The sequence below is a fragment of the Mandrillus leucophaeus genome, unplaced genomic scaffold (genome assembly GCF_000951045.1).
Source record: "Mandrillus leucophaeus isolate KB7577 unplaced genomic scaffold, Mleu.le_1.0 Scaffold89, whole genome shotgun sequence".
Classification (NCBI taxonomy): Eukaryota; Metazoa; Chordata; class Mammalia; order Primates; family Cercopithecidae; genus Mandrillus; species Mandrillus leucophaeus.
Window position 1 is genome coordinate 5930600 of NW_012109696.1, and position 20871 is coordinate 5951470.

General features: G+C 50.1%; 1 protein-coding gene across 3 annotated transcripts in view; it reads right to left on the bottom strand.

Annotated features, from left to right (window-relative positions):
* NDUFS6 (NADH dehydrogenase (ubiquinone) Fe-S protein 6, 13kDa (NADH-coenzyme Q reductase)) overlaps window positions 1–20871 on the bottom strand; it is a 35740-nt gene that overhangs the window by 9118 nt on the left and 5751 nt on the right. Inside the window, exons 3-5 of one of the 3 annotated variants that reach the window (XM_011969404.1) lie at window positions 13564–13686; window positions 12070–12140; window positions 5226–5236 (exon numbers count right to left, since the gene is read on the bottom strand). In XM_011969404.1, coding sequence (XP_011824794.1) covers window positions 12075–12140; window positions 13564–13686 — 189 coding nt within the window. In that variant the 3' untranslated portion in view covers window positions 5226–5236; window positions 12070–12074. Of the gene's footprint in view, window positions 1–5225; window positions 5237–11939; window positions 12141–13563; window positions 13687–20871 lie in introns of those variants that run through there. The other 2 variants (XR_001004816.1, XM_011969403.1) reach the window with 2 other exon arrangements.

A 20871-nucleotide genomic window follows, 5' to 3' on the forward strand; every position in this document is an offset into this window, starting at 1 on the left:
ACACGGCTCTGCCTCTCCCTCCTGCACACGGCTCCGCCCCTCCCTCCTGCACACGGCTCCGCCTCTCCCCCCTGCACACGGCTCTGCCTCTCCCTGCACACGGCCTGCGCCGGCTCCCACTGCGGCTGCGCCCCTCCACGCAGACAGGAAATGCCCGCGGAGAGCCCCAGGACACGCAGCATCGGGGCTCGGCAGATTTCGTGTCCCCTGAGGGCTCTGAGTTTACGGACAGCCCCTTCTCGCTGTGTCCTCATAGCTCTCTGGAGTCCCTTTTATAAGGGCATGAACCCCATTCCTGAGGGACCCTCCTCCTCATACCACCTCATGCCACCTCATACCCGCCTTCTCCTAACCCTATCGAGGGTTTCAACAATCAGATCTGGGCGGACGCAGCCATGCAGACCACAGCAGTCCCGGCTGTTAGACAACATTGCTGAGCTGACCTGGCGAGACCATGCAGACATCCGGGGAGGGGGCCCCACAGGCCACAGGGCCAGGAGCATGTTTCCAGAAGCGGAGCCACAGTGTGCTACCAGCTGGTTCATCTACGCACAAAGTCAAGCTGGGAAACAGAGCTCCACGCGAGGACCGTGATGGGGCAGGGGATGCCAGGCATGGCCCCCGTGCCTTCAAAGTCCTCTCCACAGTGGTGAACAGCCGGCTCTTCCACCAGAGCCTCTAAATTATGAAAGTGCCAGAAATCCCCAAAAAGAAAGGTTAAAAAAATGTAATTATTATAACACATGAGTTTAGGTAGATAAAAAATAGTCCAGAAGTTGAAGCTGGATCGGTTTTCAATCCGGGATCTGCCTGGTTTGTATCTTTATTTCTTACTGTGTACCTCCTGACAAGACCAGCCCGAAAGCAGATCACCTACATGGAGATGAAGCTGTTCTTAGAGTTCTTATGACTCATTCATGTTATTAGACTTCGTGCATTTACAATTCTTTAAATAAATCAACTGAAATTTAATTGAGTTAGACGTTATCATTTTAAATTTTAAATAACTGCACAAAAATGAAATTTAAAATCTCCCTGTGTCTAATAAATTAGTACTGTAATGGTGATATTAGCCTGAGGAACAGCGCAGTTTAGCGTGAATGGAGAGGACTGACGGGAGGGTCCCGAGGCTGGGCTGCGGGAGAGCAGTCACTTCCACGGGGACTGGGCCTCCCCATCTGGAAGCAGGCACGCTAAAGCTTGTGCGGCTCCGTCTTGGGAGAAAGACTGAACAGTCACGCATGCTGCACTGGGAGCACCCCCGCATACCTCCTCCCTACCCAGATCATCACCCTTGAGGTGGGGCCTCCAGCCGGGCAAGGTCTTTTCTAGGCCAGGCCAAGCCAAGACACTCCCCAGGTCAGGGGGCACTGTGGACACTGGCCCGTGGTGGAGACAGCCCTGGAGCCGCGAGGCTGATGCGGCGAGGCCGTCCCTGGGGCCAGGTTTGCTGAAGTGGGCAGTGGTTCTAAGGCCCCACCCCTCTCCTGAACGCTGCTGCCAGCAGAACCAGAAACACACCTGTGACCAAGGGTGGTGTAGGACGGCCAAGGGTCCCTCCCTGAAAATAACTGTCATTCTGAAGCAATGCTGTCCCTGCCTGCTGGCTTAGCATGCCGTGCTTGCATGTGACAGGATGAGAATCCTGGATGGACGCTCCTCCCTGGCCACAGAAGCAGGCACAGGAGGAAACTTGCTTCCTGACTTCCTTGTGCTGACCTCTGAAACCCAAGGCTGGGAACCACCAGTGTCTGGGTCTGGACACGAAATGGAGAACAATGGTTGACTACTGACCAGTTAATTCACTCTGGAACGACATCTCCCGCACAGCTCATCCGGCATAGATGACTGATTTCTTGGAGTAAATCATAATTAGGCGGAATATGGATTCACTTTGCTAAAAGAACTTGAAAAAACAAAACAACAAATAAAAGATGCTTCAATATAATCAACTGGGTCCGTTCAGTTCTCCTGATACTGTATTTTTAAATTGTGGTGACCAATGAAAGCACGAGAAGATACATCCACGCGCTGCTTTCCAAGGAGACCAGCACGGACGCTGCCCCCACAGTTTGCATTTGCTTCTTGGAGAGCAAGGTCACTTCACTTTCTCTGTTTCTAAATTGTCACTGGCTTTTGTAGAAAAGACAACTGGGGATCTGAGAACAGGAACACTTGCTCTGGGCTACACCTGCTTGCTGAGAACTTACCAGGAGTGACCGCAGAACTTACAGCAGGCAGTGTCAGTGCCTCAGTGTGGCTTCCCTGCGAGAAGAACCGGGCAGAGGCAGGCACCCCCAGGACGTCCTGAGCACCCAGGAACAGAGGAGAGTGCAGAGGACACCCTATTGCCCTGGCCACTGCCCAGGTGGCCCCTGGAGGACCCTTACAAAATGCACTGCGGAACCAGTGCTGGGACAGAGGAAAATGCTGGGATGGACAGTCACCCAGGCTTCCCGGCCGCACACGGGCAGGTAGTACGCGAGCAGGTGCTGCGGGTTCCCGTGGGCGTCTTGGGCCCTGACCTTGCAAAGCCCAGAGCCATGAGCCAGAGCGCCCAGCACTGGCAGAGGAGAGGGGGACACACTGCCTGGGGACAAACGGGAAAGCCCAGAGGCAACAGTCCCAAGCAGTAGCCTGAGACACAGCTATGGCCACTGGAGTCCACCGCTGCCCTGGTTGGCTTCCTCTTGCCTGGCACTAGCCCTGCTCTGCCCAGAGCCCCTCCCAGGTCATGGCACCACGGAGAGCTAGCAGAGGAGGCTCGGCACGGCCTCCCGGTCCATGCGGCTGCAGGTTACCATGTGGTGTGAAGAGCATGCCTCATCTTCCATGGCCACTCTCAGTCGTAGAAATCGCCTGCCAGGTGGGGGAACCAGCTTCACCCGTGAGAGTTGGGTTGCTGGGCCTCAGCCACCATTGGTCCCCGGGTACCCATGATCATCACTGTGGCAGCACAGACACGTGCTGGGCGCCAGGCACCTCCTCATCTGGCAGTACCGGGGTCCTCACAGGACCCTCTGTCACTGCCCCCACCTCCTCAACTACCCGAGCAGCTCTCTTCGTTGCCTGCTGCCCACGAGCACAAGGGCTCCAAAGTGGCCAGGTGGTCCTCACACCTGCGGCTCCATGGCTACCTCACTGCAGTGCAGGGCGGAAGCAAGACTGAGGGCCCAGCAGCTGAGGCTGCAGAAATGAGAAGCACAAACTCCAAGTGTGTCCCGAGAGGGGCAATAAGAAGGGCAGGTCCTGCTTCCCTCCCCACCCTCAGGCCCTTGAATCCAACGTTTGGTGACTCAGTCCACTGTTTGGGGCAGAGACACCTCAGCTGAACCCTTGTCATCCCGCCTGCCTCTGGCAGGGGACAGCCCAGGCCCACACTTCCACACAGTGTGCCCGTTACTGCGAAATGGGGCGCTGGGCTGCAGCAAAGCTGTGTGGTCCCTGGAGAAAGGTGGGGTTTCTGCAGGTCTGGGGATGCTGTAAGTGCACTGGGACCCGTGGCGTGGCTCCGCTGGATCAGGCTGGGAAGCGAGCCCCTGTCAGGACGTGCTCCGCTGCCTCAGTGACCCCTGGGCACAGGGGCCACAGTGCAGGCCAGAGGGCCAGAGCCCACACCTGAACAATACCTCCCTGTTGGTCCCAAGTGTCCGTCAGCAGCTGATACACACGCCTCGCACCTGCCCGCACAGGACACCCTCTCAGACCTTCTCCCGGGTCAGCCGCTCCTGCCTCCACCAGGCCCCTGACCTGCCAGCCACCTTTCATCATTCCCAAGAAGTCCAGGCACAGCAAAGTCTAGTCTATACTTCCTTCCTTTGAAAGAGAATGGCCGGTCTGGGAGCAGTGGCCCACGCCTGTAATCCCAACACTCTGGGAGGTCGAGGCAGGCAGACCACTCACTTGAGGTCAAGAGTTTTGAGACCAGCCTGACCAACATGGCAAAACCCCATCTCTACTAACAATACAAAAATTAGCCGGGCGTGGTGGTGCACACCTGTAATCCCAGCTACTCAGGAGGCTGAGGCACGAGAATCACTTGAACCCAGTGGGTGGAGGCTGCCGTAAGCTGAGATCACACCACTGCACTCCAGCCTAGGTGACAGAGCAAGACTTTGTCTCAAAAAAACAAAAACTAAAAAAGTGAATGGCCAGGTCTTCTACTCACAGAATGTAGAGGATATGAGCCTTCCCCATGCCTCTTGCTAAGTGCAACTGTGAACCCCGGACCCGGCACACAAAACAAGCACAAGACAGACACTCTGAGAGGAGGGGAGGAGGCAGCCCGGCTGGGCTTGGAACCTGAGGAATGGCATTCTGGTGAGCCCTGGGCTCTTTCCTCATAGATCCCTGACAGATGAAGAAGCCAGCAACACAGCAACACCAATGGATGCAAACCGCACCCCCGACCCCCCAAAAAAGTCCCTGCAAAAGCCTGCTGTCTCTGGCTGGAGACCCAGGAAATGAGCAGTATAACAGGATGAGAAATGTCCGGATGGGAACTGCTCCAGACAGCCAGTCACCAGGGGCCACACTGCACCCCACTCGCGCCAGCAAGGGAGCCTGGACTCCACCTCTGCCGGGCTGCAGTGACGCACCTCAAACCCTACCAAGGTGGTATCGGGAAGCAGCTGGGCAGGAAGCCGTATATGCCCATGTATAAGGTAACTCCCAGAGCTGCCCACACACAGAGACACTCAGAACACCACAGGTATGAATCCTTCCGTGTGTGTGTAATCAAAACATCACAGAGTACCCCACAAATATTTACAATTATTTTTTGTCCATTAATTAAAAGAAACACTAAGCACAGAACAAAAAAACAAAAGGTAGATGTAAGCCCTAACGTATCAATAATTGCATTCAATGTAAACAGTACAAAGATATCAATAGAAAAGGGCCGACATGGTGGCTCATGCCTGTAATCCCAGCACTTTAGGAGGCCGAGGCAGGCTGATCACGAGATCAGGAGTTCGAGACCAGCCTGACCAACATGAAACTCCATCTCTACTGAAAATACAAAAAATTCAGCTGGACGTGGTGGCACGTGCCTGTAATCCCAGCTACTCAGGAGGCTGAGGCAGAATTGCTTTAACCCGGGAGGCAGAGGTTGCAGTGAGCCAAGATGGCACCACTGCACTCCAGCCTGGGCAACAAGAGTGAGACTCCGTCTCAAAAAAATATATATATATATAGAAAAAGTAGATTAGGAAAACTATGTGCTGTGTACAAGAAACTCACTTCAAATACGAGGATGTATGCAGGCTGAGAGGAAAAAGCTGGAAAATAACACATCAGGCAAGCATGGTTATAAAGAAAGTGGGAGCTACTATCCTCGAATCGGATAGCGAAGGCTTCAGAGCAAAGAACATGACCAGGGACGGAAGGGGAGGCCACGGTGGTGTTTTGGGTCCCCTGGCATCAGTGCCAGCTCAGATCTAACATTCAGCAGTCAAAGAAGAGTCTAATTATTCTCCTTTCCAGGACACCATTACTCTGGAAAACTGTTAAAGGTACCTTAAACATCACGCCTGTAATCCCAGCACTTTGGGAGGCCGAGGCGGGTGGCTCACAAGGTCAGGAGATGGAGACCATCCTGGCTAACACGGTGAAACCCCGTCTCTACCGAAAAGACAGAAAATTAGCTGGGCGTGGTGGCGGGCGCCTGTAGTCCCAGCTATTCGGGAGGCTGAGGCAGGAGAATGGCGGGAACCCAGGAGGCAGAGCTTGCAGTGAGCCGAGATCCTGCCACTGCACTCCAGCCTGGGCGACAGAGCGAGACTCCGTCTCAAAAAAAAAAAAAGTACCTTAAACAGGATGGTGGCTCCAGACTTCCAGTCCCCCTTCCTCAGCAGGCTCCAAGTCTGTGAACGTCTGATACCTGCAAACTGGGGGTCTTGTTTGCATTCTAGTGAGAAGGGTTAAGACATGCACCCTGGTCTCCCACACGGGGATAAGTACGGCCCGCCAAAATTCACGTCTGCTCAGAACCTCAGAATGTGATGTTGTTTGGAAATCAGGTCTTTGCAGATTTAGTTAAGACCAGGTCATACTGGGTTAGGGAGTGCCCTAAATCCAATGACTGGTATCTATTATAAAGCCATATGAAGACAGACACACACAGGAAGGCCACATAAAGATGAGCACAGAGAATAAAGCAATGGAGACACAAAGCAAAGAATGCCAAGGAAGGCCAAGGATAACTGAGAAAGGACAAGGAAGGCCAACAAAGGCCAAGGACACCATGGACGGCCAATGAAGGCTGAGGAATGCCAAAGAGGGCCAAAGAATGGCCAAGGAAGGTCAAGGACAGCCAAAGAACTCCACGGACAGCCGAGGATGGCCAAGGACAGTCAAGGAACACCAAGAAAAGCAAAGGACGGCCAAGGAAGGCCAAGAACGTCACGGACAGCCAAAGATGGCCAAAGATGGCCAAAGATGGCCAAAGATGGGCAGCCAAGGATGATGAAGAATGGCCAAGGAAATAAAAGAAAGGCAAAATAAGACCAAAGAACGCCAAAGAAGGCCAAGGACGGCCAAGGAACACCAAAGAAAAGCAAAGAATGGCTAAGGAGAGCCAAGGAATGTCGAGGACAGCCAAGGATGACGAAGGACACCAGCACCCACCAGAAGCTGGAAGAGAGGCTGGAAAGACCTTCCTGGAGCCTTCAGTGGGAGCAGGGCACTGTCAGCACCTTGGTCTCAGATTTTAGGCATCTGTGAGAGTGGATTTGCTGTTTGAAGCCACCCAGTTTGGGCTAGTTTGTTAGGCAGCCCTAGGAGATCAGCACACACCTTCCAAATTCGTTGTATGCCTAGACTACCAGATGTGTAATACCCACACCTCAGCCTTACTATAGGACTGGAGAAATGTATCTGGTTTTCCATAAAATTAGGTGATTGGTATGCACATACAAAGCAAGTAAAAAACCAACACAACAGGCACTCCTCCCCCCACGTCTCTAGGACTAGTGGCGACCGCCCCCCTCCCTGAAGAAGCAGGGAGGGCTCAGGGGGCTTCATGTCCCACTGCAGGGTACCTGCCAGGCCAATCATGGGAGTCTGTCTTGAGCTGAAACCCAGAGACTTCCTCAGAATGAATGGGCCACCTGTGGCTAAACTCCACCTGCAGGATTGAGAACAGAGTTAAGAGCCCCCAGACTTCAAGTATTTCCCCATGAAGTCCCCTTCAGAGCAACAGCACCAGGGGTCTGTGCGGGAGCTGAGGAGTCTAGCCAAACATTTACAGCCCCAAAGGGATGGAGGATGAGCAGCTGCGGTGAGGGCTCTCCCTCAGGGCCCCAGAGTCTCACTGCAGCTTACTGGTCACTGTGGTCCCAGCAGGAAGGAGAAAGCAAGAGCTGGAATGTGGTTTCCATGGGAAACTTGTTTTAACTTCCTAACACTAACTCAGTTGGCAGTATTTATAGGAGCACTGTCTGGGACAAGATCCCGCAATATCTAAGTGAGCCATGCAGAGGGAATGTGTGGTGGTGAAACTGGCATGTGTAGGTAAAGGCAGGCTGAGTGGGGAAGAGAGAGGACCCTCAAGCTGGCGCAGCAGCAGCCGCCTCCCCTGGCGCAGCCAGCGTCCTATTTCCTGGGCGAACAATAAGCACCACTGTTGAAACACCGGAGCTTGCCCGCTGTCTACCTCCAGGACCCAGGGCCAGTGCAGGCACTCTGCAGGAGGAGGCTGGGCTGCTGACTCAGCTGTTTCTCAGGGTGCTGCAGAAATCCAATCAGGGTAATTGGCTCTGAGAGTGGGCGGCTGCCCTGTGCATCCACCTTAGAGACTGCAGCCGGGACATACCATTTCTGTGAACAGATCTAAGGACACAGATTAGAATGAAAAATTTTGGATGCTGTAATGTGAACATAGCTGCTCTAGGTTTTGTAAATGACAGAAGCTGCAACTGGTCAGTTTCATGAGTAATATTAGATCTTTTCTTCTCTGAAATTCTCAATCCATTACACTGATAAGAATATTATTTCCCCATGTAAAATTCTGTATGGAAAACGTATTTATTGTGACACATTTATTATAATAATCTCAAAAAGTACAGAAAGGGTAGTAAAAATCACCCAAATCTCATTCCCAGAATCACAGTCGATGTCTGACAGTCAATGTTTTGGTGAACCTCTTTATGCATGAATGCTCAAACAAGTCACAGCTACAGCGGCAACCACTGGGCATTCTATAGAACTATTCTGTTACTTGCTTTCTTAATGCAACTATATGTAACATACTTATTCCATGTCAATAAACATTGGTCCATATCATGATTTCCAATGGATTCATACTATCTCATTGAATTAAGCACAAGAAAAAGAAACCTATTTAATCAGGCCTGTATTTCTGTATCATTTGTCTACCATAAGCGGTCCTTTTATGACACCTTTGTGCATAATTTTCACACTTGACAACCAACTCCTTAGGATAAATTTCCAATAAGATACTAAGATGCTCCCTCCACTCCTGGATGCACGACTGACCCCCAGCCCAGGCACCCAGAGCCGCTTCTTACACTGCTTTCCCCATGAGGCCTGACGTCAGCTCATCGCGGAAATGCAACACCTGCCTTTTATACACACGACCACTGGCCTTTGTGTTTCCTCTTTCATAAACTATCTTTATGCCCTTTCCCATTTCCTTCTAAGGCAGCTGTCTTTTTAAGGCTGATTAATATAGGTTATGAGCTATATTTTGGTATATTAGAAATTTTTTTATTTTAGTTGTCAACAATTTCTCCAGTTTGTATGTGGCTTTTCTGTTTTGAAGAAAAAATAACTTCTAAAGTATTAGGGGGGAAAAAGAATGATAAAATAATTCTGCCAAACAAAGGAGACACAGGAGCATGGAACAGATGGCGGCTTGAAACTGAAGCAGGTCAGCAATTACACTAGACAGAAATGGACTAAAATCTCAAGGTAAGAGATAAATAATTTTAAACTGGGTACCACATATTCAGCTGTATTTTCACAGGAGATGCAACAGAAACAAAGTCTACATTAAGATACAGGTGAAAGGACTCAACAAACATAGCAAGCAAAGGTAACCAGACCAAGCCAGCAGAGCCCAGTTAAATGGTGGCCAAACAGACTTGAAAGCAAGTTGTTAAAAAGATTCAATTCAGTGAAAAGATAAAGCGATTTTAAGATGAAAGACACTATCAGCAAAGCCGCAAAGGTAGTTCTTTAAAGAGACACAAAGAAGAGGGCAGGAACTCTGGGAGGGGCCCTGGGAGCCCGCAGCGGGAGATCTGGACAAGGGTCGGCCCGCACTGAAACCCGACGAACTCACATTCTGAGCAGGCTCAAGATGTTTCTAGAAACGCACGTGGTGGACCATGGAGCAAGTCTCCACAGACTGCCCACAAATGAACTCCTCTGAGGATGTTCTCAGACCACAACACAAATCAGCATAACAGTGTAAACCCCAGACACTTTGTTCTAATAAACATACTTTTGTAAGACATTTAAAACTGAATGGTAATGAAAAAAACAACCTACAAAATTTGGGGAAACACAGCTGAAACAGAGATTAGAGAGAAATTTACAGTACAAAATACACATGAAAAGAAGAAAAGCTGGGAATGAAACAATCAACCCACCTCAGAAAGTTATAAACAGAACAGTAAAATAAACAGCAAGAATGTACAAACTGAAAATAATGAGCAGAAAATAAGTAGAAACCAAAAATACAACAGAGTGGATCGCCAAGCTGCACGTCGCTTAGAAATACAATGTTACTGACAACGTCTAGTGAGACTTGGGAAAAAACAAAGGCAGGTACCAACATTAGAAAAGAGGGTATCACTGTGAATCTGAGACACTGAAAAATCTTGAAAATACTTGAGCTACATCTCCATGCCAGTAACTCTGGCAAGAGAGTCCAAGTTTTAGAAAAAATACAATCTACAACACTGGCTCAAGAAGAAACCTGAATGTCCTGTAACTACTAAAGGAGACTCCATCTTAGATGCCCACTTTCCCACAACAAACCCACGCCCAGAAGACTTTCCTGCGAGTTCCACTGGGCAAGAAACAGGAATCCCAATCCTACACCTTCTCTTCCAGAGAACAGAAAATGTGGGCAGTTTCCCAACCCAAAGTGAGCAAAGCCCTGACATGAAGATAAAAGGACAGTGTTAAAAGGGGAATTAAAAGCAAGGCTTGCTCCTACACTCAGGTCCACCTTGGAATGTGCGGGTCTGACTCACGCACTCACCACATCAACATGTGTTAAGACAAGCAGCAAGGTAGCCCAACAGATGAAGGACAAGCAAGTGGCACATCAGAGATGGGGGGTGGCGGACGGGGGGATGCATCTGTAGCCCAGGGTGGAGCTTTAGGGCCTCATCTCCACCAGTGGCTCCCCCAGGGGCTGGCCTCGCTCCTGGCTCTGAGTCCTCGCTCCTCCCTTCTCTCCCCCTTTCTTCCCCTGGCCCCACCCCTTCACTTCTCCCCATCCCTGGTTATTCTGCATCCACATTTTCAACTTCCTGGCCTGGTGCTGTTCCCTCTCTGGGCCCTTATGGGAACAACTCACAGATGTCTCCACAGTTATTTCGAATCCGGGTGGCATCAATTTACTCCATCACATCTGTCTCCATTTTGTTTTCATGCCACTCCAAGAGGGAGCTTCAGCCTCCTTCCACCTCCACCCACCCAACCCAGAGACCTCCTGGATCCCTGCATCCCCTTCTTCCCTCTCCCCACCTCCCAGACCTCCCAACTCAGCACGGAGGGCAACATGATCGGACCGTCCCTGCAGCCCGGGAGCGCGGCCTCACGTGCATGTCTGGGTAGCGTGCCACTGGAATGAACTGGTTCCACTACTAGCCGCTCCTGCCTCAGCCTCCCTCCCCACACCGAGGGCTGTGATCAGGTCTGCTGGGTAAGGCCTTCTCCTCAAGGTATTTTCCCCAGTGGGGTCCAGGATGACGACCTCTGAACTCTCCCACATCCAAGAATGTCTTCCTCTCAGGATAAGGAATTTAACTTTGGTTATACATGGGATTCCTGAAGATTGTGGACAATGTTTCACTCTTCCAGCCTCCAGCATCGAAGACAAAGAGCTGGATGCCTGATCGCTGATCACTTTTCCACTGTAATTTGTTTTCATCCATAAGCTTAAAAGGTTTTCTTTTCTCTAGACTCTAAAGTTTACAGCTTAATTATTTTCTTAAACCAGAATATGCCTAGTTGTCTTTTCTCACCAATTCTGCTAGGAACTTGGTGAGCCCTGCGATCTGTGGGTTTTCTTTGACTTGGGAAATGTGTTTCTGCTGTTTCTGCCTCACCTTCCCTCTCACCTTCCCTCTGCTCTGGTATTTCCTCCTCTGGAATTCCTGTCACTCACAGGCCAGACTCTTGGACCATTCTAACAAGCCTCCTTTCTCTTCCCTCAAAATCTACTTTTACTTTTGTGTTACACTACATTATAATCCTTACTCTTTTAAAAACATAGACTGTCCTTAATGTAGCCAGTAGGTGACTTTCAATACCTTCAAACCAGTGCTTAAATTCTTGGGTTTTAAGATCTGACATTTCAACATAGGGACTAGGATGAGGCAGAGACCAGCTCTGCAGGCCGGCCACAGGAGAGAGACTGACGTTCCCATAGGACCAGCTGAGGCCTGGGCGCCCTCTTCACTGTGCAACTCAAGAGCCACCTTGGCTCTCGGAAGCCCAGCTGCGTCTGCAAAACAAGAGGCACTTCTTCTCCCTCCCTGCCCGCCCCGCCATTCTTACAGCCCACGTGGCCCCAGGGATAAGAGGAGACACACAGAAGCAGCCGGTAAGGCAGGCGGTGGCCAGCAGGAGGCAGCTCAGGCTCACTCTGGAGCGGGCACTGCTTCCACTCGCATGTCTACCCATGTCCATGTGGATGTTCACTTCCAAAGCCCAGCCGATAAAAGAAACAAACTTACAAATTGTCAGCCTTGACAGCAACACCCTTTATTCGGCACCGGGAATACCCTTCGCACAGAACCAGCGAGCTTCACGCGCTCATCTTCCCCGTGGAAATGTTCACAGGACGCTGCGGGGCCCCCAGCGTGCCACGTGCTCTAGTGGGGGTGCTGTCGGAACTGGAGCCCACAGTAACCACATGTGCCAGTTTTTGTTTCTTTGTCCTGAAAACATTCAAAAGGAATGATGTCGTATTTCCATATTCTACTTCAAATCTAGATATTAAACATTGAAAATGTATGTATAAAACTTGAAACAGACTGTCAGAAACACATAAAAATACTCAGTTACTACTGAAGTAAGAATGCAGACTATCAGTCTCGGTTCCAGCCTGACCAAAGCCCCTGGCCTCAGGCTCCAACCCCGGGTTACGCCGCCATCCCATAGGACCCCCCAGGGACATCACTGTGGGCCTGCAGCTCCATTCACTCCCCACACCTCAGCTGCCTGGAGCAGGGGGTGGGTGCTGCACAGGACCATGAGGCACACCCAAGCTCCGCCCGCAGGGCTGGAGCCCAGGAGGGGACATGCTGGCTGCCCAGTCCCACTCTAGGCGGCTTAACCACTGATGCCTGTTACACTGTCCCGTTTTCAGGACAGGCAACAAGACAGTGACAGCTTTTAATAAATGTCAGCTCTAACGAAGCTAAAGTCCCATGACCAGGACTCTGTTTTGGTGAGAACACCAAGCCCAGCAGCTGCCTGAGTCCCTGAGTGCTTCACGGTCAGTGGCCTCCCTCCCTCCCTCCCTGAACCCCAGGTCAGAAGCTGCCTGAGTCCCTGAGTGCTCTGCAGCGGCCTCCCTCCCTCCCTGCACCCCAGGTCCACATCCCAGCTTCAGCCCGTGGCCTCTTTCTCTGGTCGTGTTCTTTTTTTCTCAATGGTCCTGTATATGACACTCATCGACGGGCATAGAAGATTACACAGGGACTGTTACAAAATAAACCATGTGCCCCGTAAAGTCCTAACCCCCAACGTGACTGTGTTTGGAAATGGAGCCTTTAAAGAGGTGATGAAGGTGAACGGAGGCCACACAGGGGCCCTGAGCCAATCCGCCTGGTGTCCTTACAAGAGGAGATGAGGAGTCACCCACGGAGGGACAGCCCTGTGAAGACACAGGGAGGAGACCTCATCTGCAAGCTGAAGAGCAAGGCCCCAGGAGGAACCAGCACAGGCACCACGGTCTTGGGCTGCGGCCTCCAGTGTGTGGGAAATGCGTTTCTGCTGTCTACAGCCCCAGCCTGCGGTGCTGTATGTGGCAGCCTGAGCTAAGATGATGACCAAACCAAGAAGGGCCTAGAGAGGAAAGACGCCTGAGTGCTCGAGAAAAGGAAGGCGGACATCAAGGCTGATCCAACTAAACACGCCGCCCACCACTTCCCAGTTGAAAGGGGGTTTGCGGACACGCGCCTGTATGTAGGCCCTGTAGTGTGGTGCTGTAGGGTGAATGTGTCAGCCGTGTGAACCCCGTCAGGGCCGCCTCAGGAGCAGGTACAGAAGAGGGCAGAAAGAACAGGCACTGGGAGTGCAGGGGAGAATGAGGACGGGCAGGCCGCCCTACCATGCGCGCGGTGGCTGGCTACGCACCAAGTTTATATACACTTTCGGGTGGCCAAGAGCTCCCCCGCCGCCGTCGCACGCTATCACCCGTGTCTGCACCTCGCTCACGGGCTGCTCTGCTATCAAATCAATGGCAAAGTTTTCATTCACCTGGAACAAGAAGAAACACTTACATAAACAAATACGCAAACTTGCTAACTTCATACAATTTAACCCACCACATGCAAATTCATGTACCATCAGCATGGATCTATGGTGCATGCTTCATTTAACTATTATCATCGCAGACCTTCCTGACTCACAATTGTTAAATTTAGGGCCACACACACATTTGCTTTTCATTGGAATACAGTCCAAACTCAGAGAAGCGCTGCAAGAATCAGAGCAGCGCAGAGGCTTTCCCTTCTGTCCCCGTGGACTCAGCAAACGCTGACACCTGCCCCGTGGGCTCTGCCGTGCCCTCTTCTCCCCACCACACCGTCCTGTCCCACCTGAGGGCATCTGTACCACTCTGGCCTGTCCCTCACAGGCCCCCATGTGCGTTTCATAAGAACATTCTCTCACAGAACCTCTATGCAGTTATCCACCTCCGTAAACGTGATACTGATGGGACAGATTTATCTAAAATGCCAAAAATGCCACTAGTGCTGCAATCCATTCAACGAACAATGTCCTTCCGGCTTTCCCCTTGGGCCACAGAGGTCCCGAAAGCTGGTTAGGTCGCTCCTAAGTGTTTTGTTCGCCGTCCACTGGGTCTCCTCATCCACTGTGTCCTCCACCTGGTCATTCATGACTCACGGACGTGTGCGGGAAAGACCGGTAATTTCACGTCCTGCTTGTGTGCTGATGCTCTGAGTTACAATCAAAATGGAATGAAAAAGATGTCTCCATATCACGATGGGGTGAACGACACAGGACTACGTGGAGATGCCAGGCAGTGGGTAAGTGGACAGAAGGCTTCCACTGATCCATGTGGGGAAGACCAGGGGTCCGCCTACATATTCACTTATTTACACAAAATCCAAAGGAGAAAGCGTTGAATAGTTACTACTGTGAGGTGGAAAGGAAGGAGGACGCAAGCATGATCGTTAGACTTTCTTCTGAGTTTTATAAATCTGACTCTGAGACTATATTTTACATTTTTCAAAGTTATAAAATTACACTTTTAAAATGACAAAAAGGAGACAAATGGACCTAAGGAATTCCCAGAAACTTTAAAGAGAGAGTAGCAGGAACATTTCTAACACGACACACCTAAGAATAAAACCGCTTGCAAAGCAAATAAAATTATTATTGAAAACTCAGGATTTTCAGTGTGGGGAGGGACTAGAGAGGTCAGCTCACTGGCTCGACAGAAGTCTTGGAACCCTGAACTGAGTTTGGAAGGATCAGTGTGACTCATTCTGTGTCTGATGTTCACACACACCCTTTCTTTTCTTTTTTTGAGACACAGTCTCACTCTGTCGCCCAGGCTGGAATGCAGTGGCGCGATTTTTGCTCACTGCAATCTCCCCATCTTGAGTTCAATCAGTTCTTTGCCTCAGCCTCCCAAGTAGCTGGGATTACAGGTGCCCGCCACTACACCCGGATAATTTTTGTATTTTTAGTAGAGATGGGGTTTCATCATGTTGGTCAGGCTGGTCTCAAACTCCTGATCTTAGGTGATCTGCCCGCCTCGGCCTCCCAAAGTGCTGGGATTTCAGGCCTCAGTGAGCCACTGCGCCCGGTCTACACACACCCTTTCAAGCTCCATCCCCAGGACCATGATTAACACAGTGGTAATGAGCACCCCTACTGCCCACACGGTGGTCTCTAAACATCATTTCACCCCAAAGGGAAGGGACTGGATTCTTTCAAAAATGACTGATTCTGGGTCCAGGGCAGGAACTGTTATGGGATGAACTTCAGACACTGTATTGTGGCACAAGTCAGGGAAGCTTTTAAGGCAACTAAGGTTGTGTCAAAAGAGGAGTCAATCAGGGGAAACTTGCCACATGGGATAATCTGGGGTACAGGAAATTGAGGGACAAGGGGAATATAACTGCAAAAGGCTGAAACACCAATTTTTACACCCATGATTTCATAAACATATTTTAAAAACTCATTAATTACCTTACTAGGTACTATGGTTTGAATGTGTTCCCCCAAAGTTCCTGTGTTGGAAACTGAATCGTCAGTGCAACAGTGTTGAGAGACGGGGCGGGGCCTTCAGAGGTGCTGAGGTCACAAGGGTTCTGCCTCATGAGGGATTCCAGCTTCCCTCACAGGTGGTGGGCGGGCTCCTGGTAGAAGGAGGAGTTCAGTCCCCTCCATGCACACTCTCCAGCCCTTCCAGCTTCCACCCTCACCAGATACAGCCCTCAACCTTGGATTTCCCAGCCTCCAGGCTGTAAGAAATAAATCTCTGTTCCTTATAAATTATCCAGTCTCAGGTACTCTGTTATAGCAACACAAAACAAACAGAAACTAGAGAATCAACCCATTAAAGACTGGTAAATAAAGGGAAAGAATCAAGTATTTCTTCTGATTTTCCAACAGAAACTTTACCTCAGCACCAAGGTTTCTTTCGATATAAGTATTCCACCTAATAAGATGGATAATATCATCATTTTTCGACCCCTTATGAAATCATAGATGTAGGAGATAATGATCACAGTCTCTTACTACAACCGGAACCTATTATGTGCCTCCTGATGGAAGGACACATCACCTATGCAGCAGTCTCACCAGGAACAAAACACTGACCCTCAATCTGATCAAGGTTCGAGACCCAACTAATTTCCAAAACATGCAGAGACAAGAGACATGTTCAACAACACTACAGTGACGCGGTCAGTAGAATCCAGCTGAGGATGACTCTACAGAGGAAATGACCTGGGTTCTCGAACAAATAAATTTTTCCAATGAGAAAAGGAGACAGAGTGGGAGATCGATGGGAACCTACAGATTAAAAGACACATAACAGACACCAACAGCTGCATGTAAGAACTCACTTGGGCTCAGAGTCACACTGTAACATTTTCAAAACCATGCAGGATCAAGAACATTTAACACCACTTAGATATTTAACTTAAAGTAATTATAATTTTTAAGGTGTGATAATATTGTTGTCATGTTCATATATTTTGTTATTTTGTGTTTTTACTTCCTTGTAAAATCCAAATGTTAGTATCATTTGAAGGTACACTTAATCCTTGAACTCAGGGGTTGGGGGAACCACCCCCAACGCAGTTGAAAATCTGCATCCCACAATTTATTCACAGCCTGATGCTGACCAGAATGTTTACCAATAACATAAACGGTCGATTAACACATATTTTGCATGTTGCAAGTATTATATATTGAATTCTTACAATAAAGTAAGCTAGAGGAAGAAAATGCAATGAAGGAAATCACAAGGAAGAGAAAATGAATTGACTTTCCATTAACTGGAAGTGGATGGTCATAAAGGTCTTCATCCTCATTACCTTCGCGTCGAGCAGGCTGAGGAGGAGGAAGGGAGGGTTGGTCCTGCTGTCTCAGGCGTGGCAGAGGCGAAAGAAAAGCCACTTAAGTGGATTCACACAGTTCAAACCTATGTTGTTCAAGGGTCAACTTACACACAGATAAATTTAGACTCAGTAACATGATGTCAAAGATTCACATCAAAATTACCAGGGGCTGGTGGGGCCGGGGTAGAGGCAGAGCAGAGCTGAAGCCAGACTGGCCATTCCGACAACTATTCCGGTTGGTAATTGTTGAAACTGACTGCCTGGGTACATGGGAAAAGGGAATCACTAGACTATTCCCTCTGTTTCACAGAATTTTCCTTTTTTAAAAAGCAATTAAAACATCCTGGCTTGGCAAATAATGTATTTGATGATGCTCACGATGGCAAATTTGGGAACCTGGAAAGGGGACATGCCTTGATTTCCTCTGACTCTGGAATGAGCCAGCCCCTTTCAGCTGTGCCTGGGAATAGTCAATGAGTAAGTGCCAGGAAGACAAGGCAAAAAGCACGGGGAAGCTATGGGAAGTGGAGCGTCGGCATCTGTGCATGTAGAGGGAAGGAACTCAACTCTACACCCCCAGCGGGCCCCAAAGCCCAGGGATGTGGGTCTACCTGCATGTCCCCTCCTGGACGGCCAGCCCTGCCAAGCATGACACAACCCTCTGCCTCTGATGTTGCTCCTGGGGTTCCCCTGCTTAATGGCACAGCCTGAAACCTTGTGCTCCGTCTACAGCGTCCCCGCCCCCGAGTGGAAGCAGCAACAGGGCTCATCACAAAGTCACTCATTTCTGGAGGCCAGAGGCTCATTCAATGCCACACACAGTCACAGAGAACACACACACTGTGGGAGGCAGGGCACCACTCTCCCTCACAGATACGTTTTGGAAAGGTTTATTTTTGAAGAGGTTCTGTCAGTTACAGATGACCAACGTATAAAGCTTTTCCTTGAAGATCTATTTCCAGAAACACAGTAGGAAGTTAGAGGAAAATGAGGCCACATTAAAGCAGAGGCCTGAGCCGTGTGGCGCTGCCCAGGTTATTCTGCATGCTCCTGCAACACCAGCCTCTGCTGCCGGCCCGCACCTCGCCTTGTCCCCGCTCCTCGCCTTGTCCCAGCGCCTTACAGTGGGCTCTGGAGTGAGCGATATTCTGCTCACCCCTGCTGCAGGCGAAGCAACTAACCATACAAATTAAGCCTTATGGTGTAAATAATATGGTGTCTGCCTAAGTGACAACGTGTCACACAGGCCACGCTAACAAACTGCCAGGCCCCGATCACGGCAGTCAAAGAGACCGGCCACCTCCCCACAGGGAGGGCTGCTGACGCCTCGACACTGGTGACTGACGCGGGATGCCCTCCCGTCACTTAGCGTGCGCAGCTCAAGGGTGACCCGGACTGCCCATCACCAGCAAACGTCTGGCTCCAGATCTCAGAGCAACCGCAGGAATACAAAGAGCCGGCAGTGAACACGCCCAGCCACAGCACACAGCCTCACTCCAGGTTCAGACTCAAGGCTCCATTCTCACCCGCTTTCACCTGGGGAAAGGTAAGAAAAACTGAAGAGCACTGCGGCACTTCACAAGGGAATCCAGGGAGAACTGGCACGGCAGCCCGCACGCCATCTCTCACTAAGCACATGGCACATCATACACAGTGAATTGTCCAACCACTGTAAAATGAGTCCTTCGTCCGTCACTAATGTAAAAAATAGCAAACACTCTTCCACATTGACCTCTTGATGATGAAATGATTGGGCATAAAAATATTTAGATTTAAATCTTATTATGTCAAACTGAGATTACATCTATTAAGGATAAAACATAAAATATGTGATTCTGTGACACAGCACCAAAACCAATGCAAAAGGGCGGTTACCACCAGCTGGATCACCGACGCTCTGTAGAATACCGACCCCAGTCACGGACATTTAAAATAAAGGTTTAAAATAAAGTAAAAGCTCAGTTGAATTATTTAGAACGTCAGGCATTCTTAACATTAACGCCAATAATTATTTTAGCTAAACGTGTATATATATATGTCTACATAAGTATGTCATTCTTAAATCACAGGCAAAACTGAAGTTTTCATTCAAATTAATTTTTAAACTTAGTAACTTCATAGAAAATGCTCTACAAACCATAATTGAGCTGTCTATACATGTTCAAACTTGCTTTGAGAATGCTGGAATCCAGTGACTAATTTTGCCAGTGCCTTGGAAGAGAAACAACCACAAGACACAAAGACACAACAGAGAAGCATAGAGGAAGCTGGGGAGCTGCACGAGGCAGGAAATAAAGCCCATCTCGCCAGCTTACCGACAAAGCATGTGAACCTGGGGCTCATGAATTCACAGTTCCAACTCTTTTCCTCTGGGTCCTGGGATAAATAAACCTCACTTTACAACCATCATTTCTGACAGTCCAAGCCTTTCTAAAGGAAGCAAAGACCCACGGTTCTTATTAATCCAGAAGATTTATTTTAAAATCCCACTGCCTTCATCCCACTATCAAGATGGCGTATGTGGGAGGGCAGCTGAGGAGGAGGAGCACACAGAAGCAGGAAGCCACACAAATGCGTTGGAGAGCGCCATGGCACACACCACACCGCCCGCCTCTCAATCACCCCCTAAAGGACGCCCAGGTTGCTTCAAGACAAGAGAGACTCAGGCAAACCTCTCCTCTTAAACCCTCCAAGGATGAACCTAAAAGCAAGCACAGAGCTCCGCCTCTGCCACCACCCAGATGACCTGCAAAGGTGGAGGGTGGAATTTCAAGGCCCCTCAATCCAGTCTTCCTCTCACAGAGGGCCTTCTCAGCCACCACCATCTGGCCGGGGCCTCACCTTAGCACCCATCCCCGACTCCCAGTCCTGTCTCCCTCGTGGAGCTCCGGCAGCACCACACAGGCACTTTCACAGCTTCCTCCTGGTGACGCCACCTCTTCCTCCTGCCCCCCAGTCCTAGGAACAGTGGCTGCTTCTTGGAGCTGCTGACCCCTAGGTACCTCAGGGCTCCCTCTCAGCTCTCTGGCGTCCCTCCTGTGACCAGCAGCGTGTGTGTGTGCACGCACAAGAGCCAGCACGGTTCGGATGGTGCTGCGCTGGCCTCAAGAGACAGTTCAGTGTGGACGGAAGGTATCACAAGCCTTTTCCGCTGCTGATCCGAGGCGTGCTCTTGTCCCGGGTGGTGACACGAGTTACCAGCACGGTGTGCAGAGCCTCTGCAGGCGCCGCGTGGGCCCAGCCTCAGTCTCACTTGCTTCCCCACTCGAGTGCGCCCTGCCCTGCCGGCCTCTTGGAAGAAATAAGAATGAGCGACACCAGCCACGGAAGCCTCAGGGAGGAACCGCTGGTCGATTCCTGCACGGGCCTGAAGCCACTTCCCTCTCAATTTTTTTGTTTTAATTGTGGTAACATAAAACTTGCCATCTTTACCATTTCAAAGGACACTATGTATATTCACATTATTGTGCAACCACCACCACCACCACCCATCTCCATAACCTTTCACCTTCCTAAACTGAAACCCCATTTCCATTCAACACTAACTCCAAACTCCCCCCGCCTCAGCAACCACCTGCTACCTCTAGGAAGCGACTGTTCTGGTCCCCCGTATTAGAGAAATCATACAGTGTTCACATAGTACCTCTAAGTACCTCACACAGTACCTCTAAGTACCTCACACAGTACCTCTAAGTACCTCACACAGTACCACTAAGAAGCGACTGTTCTGGTCCCTCGTGTTAGGGGAATCACCGCAGTCTGCTTCTGTGACTGGCTCACTTCACTGAGCGCACCGTCCTCCAGGCTATCCATGTGGTGAGGCGTGTCAAGCGTTCTTCCTTAC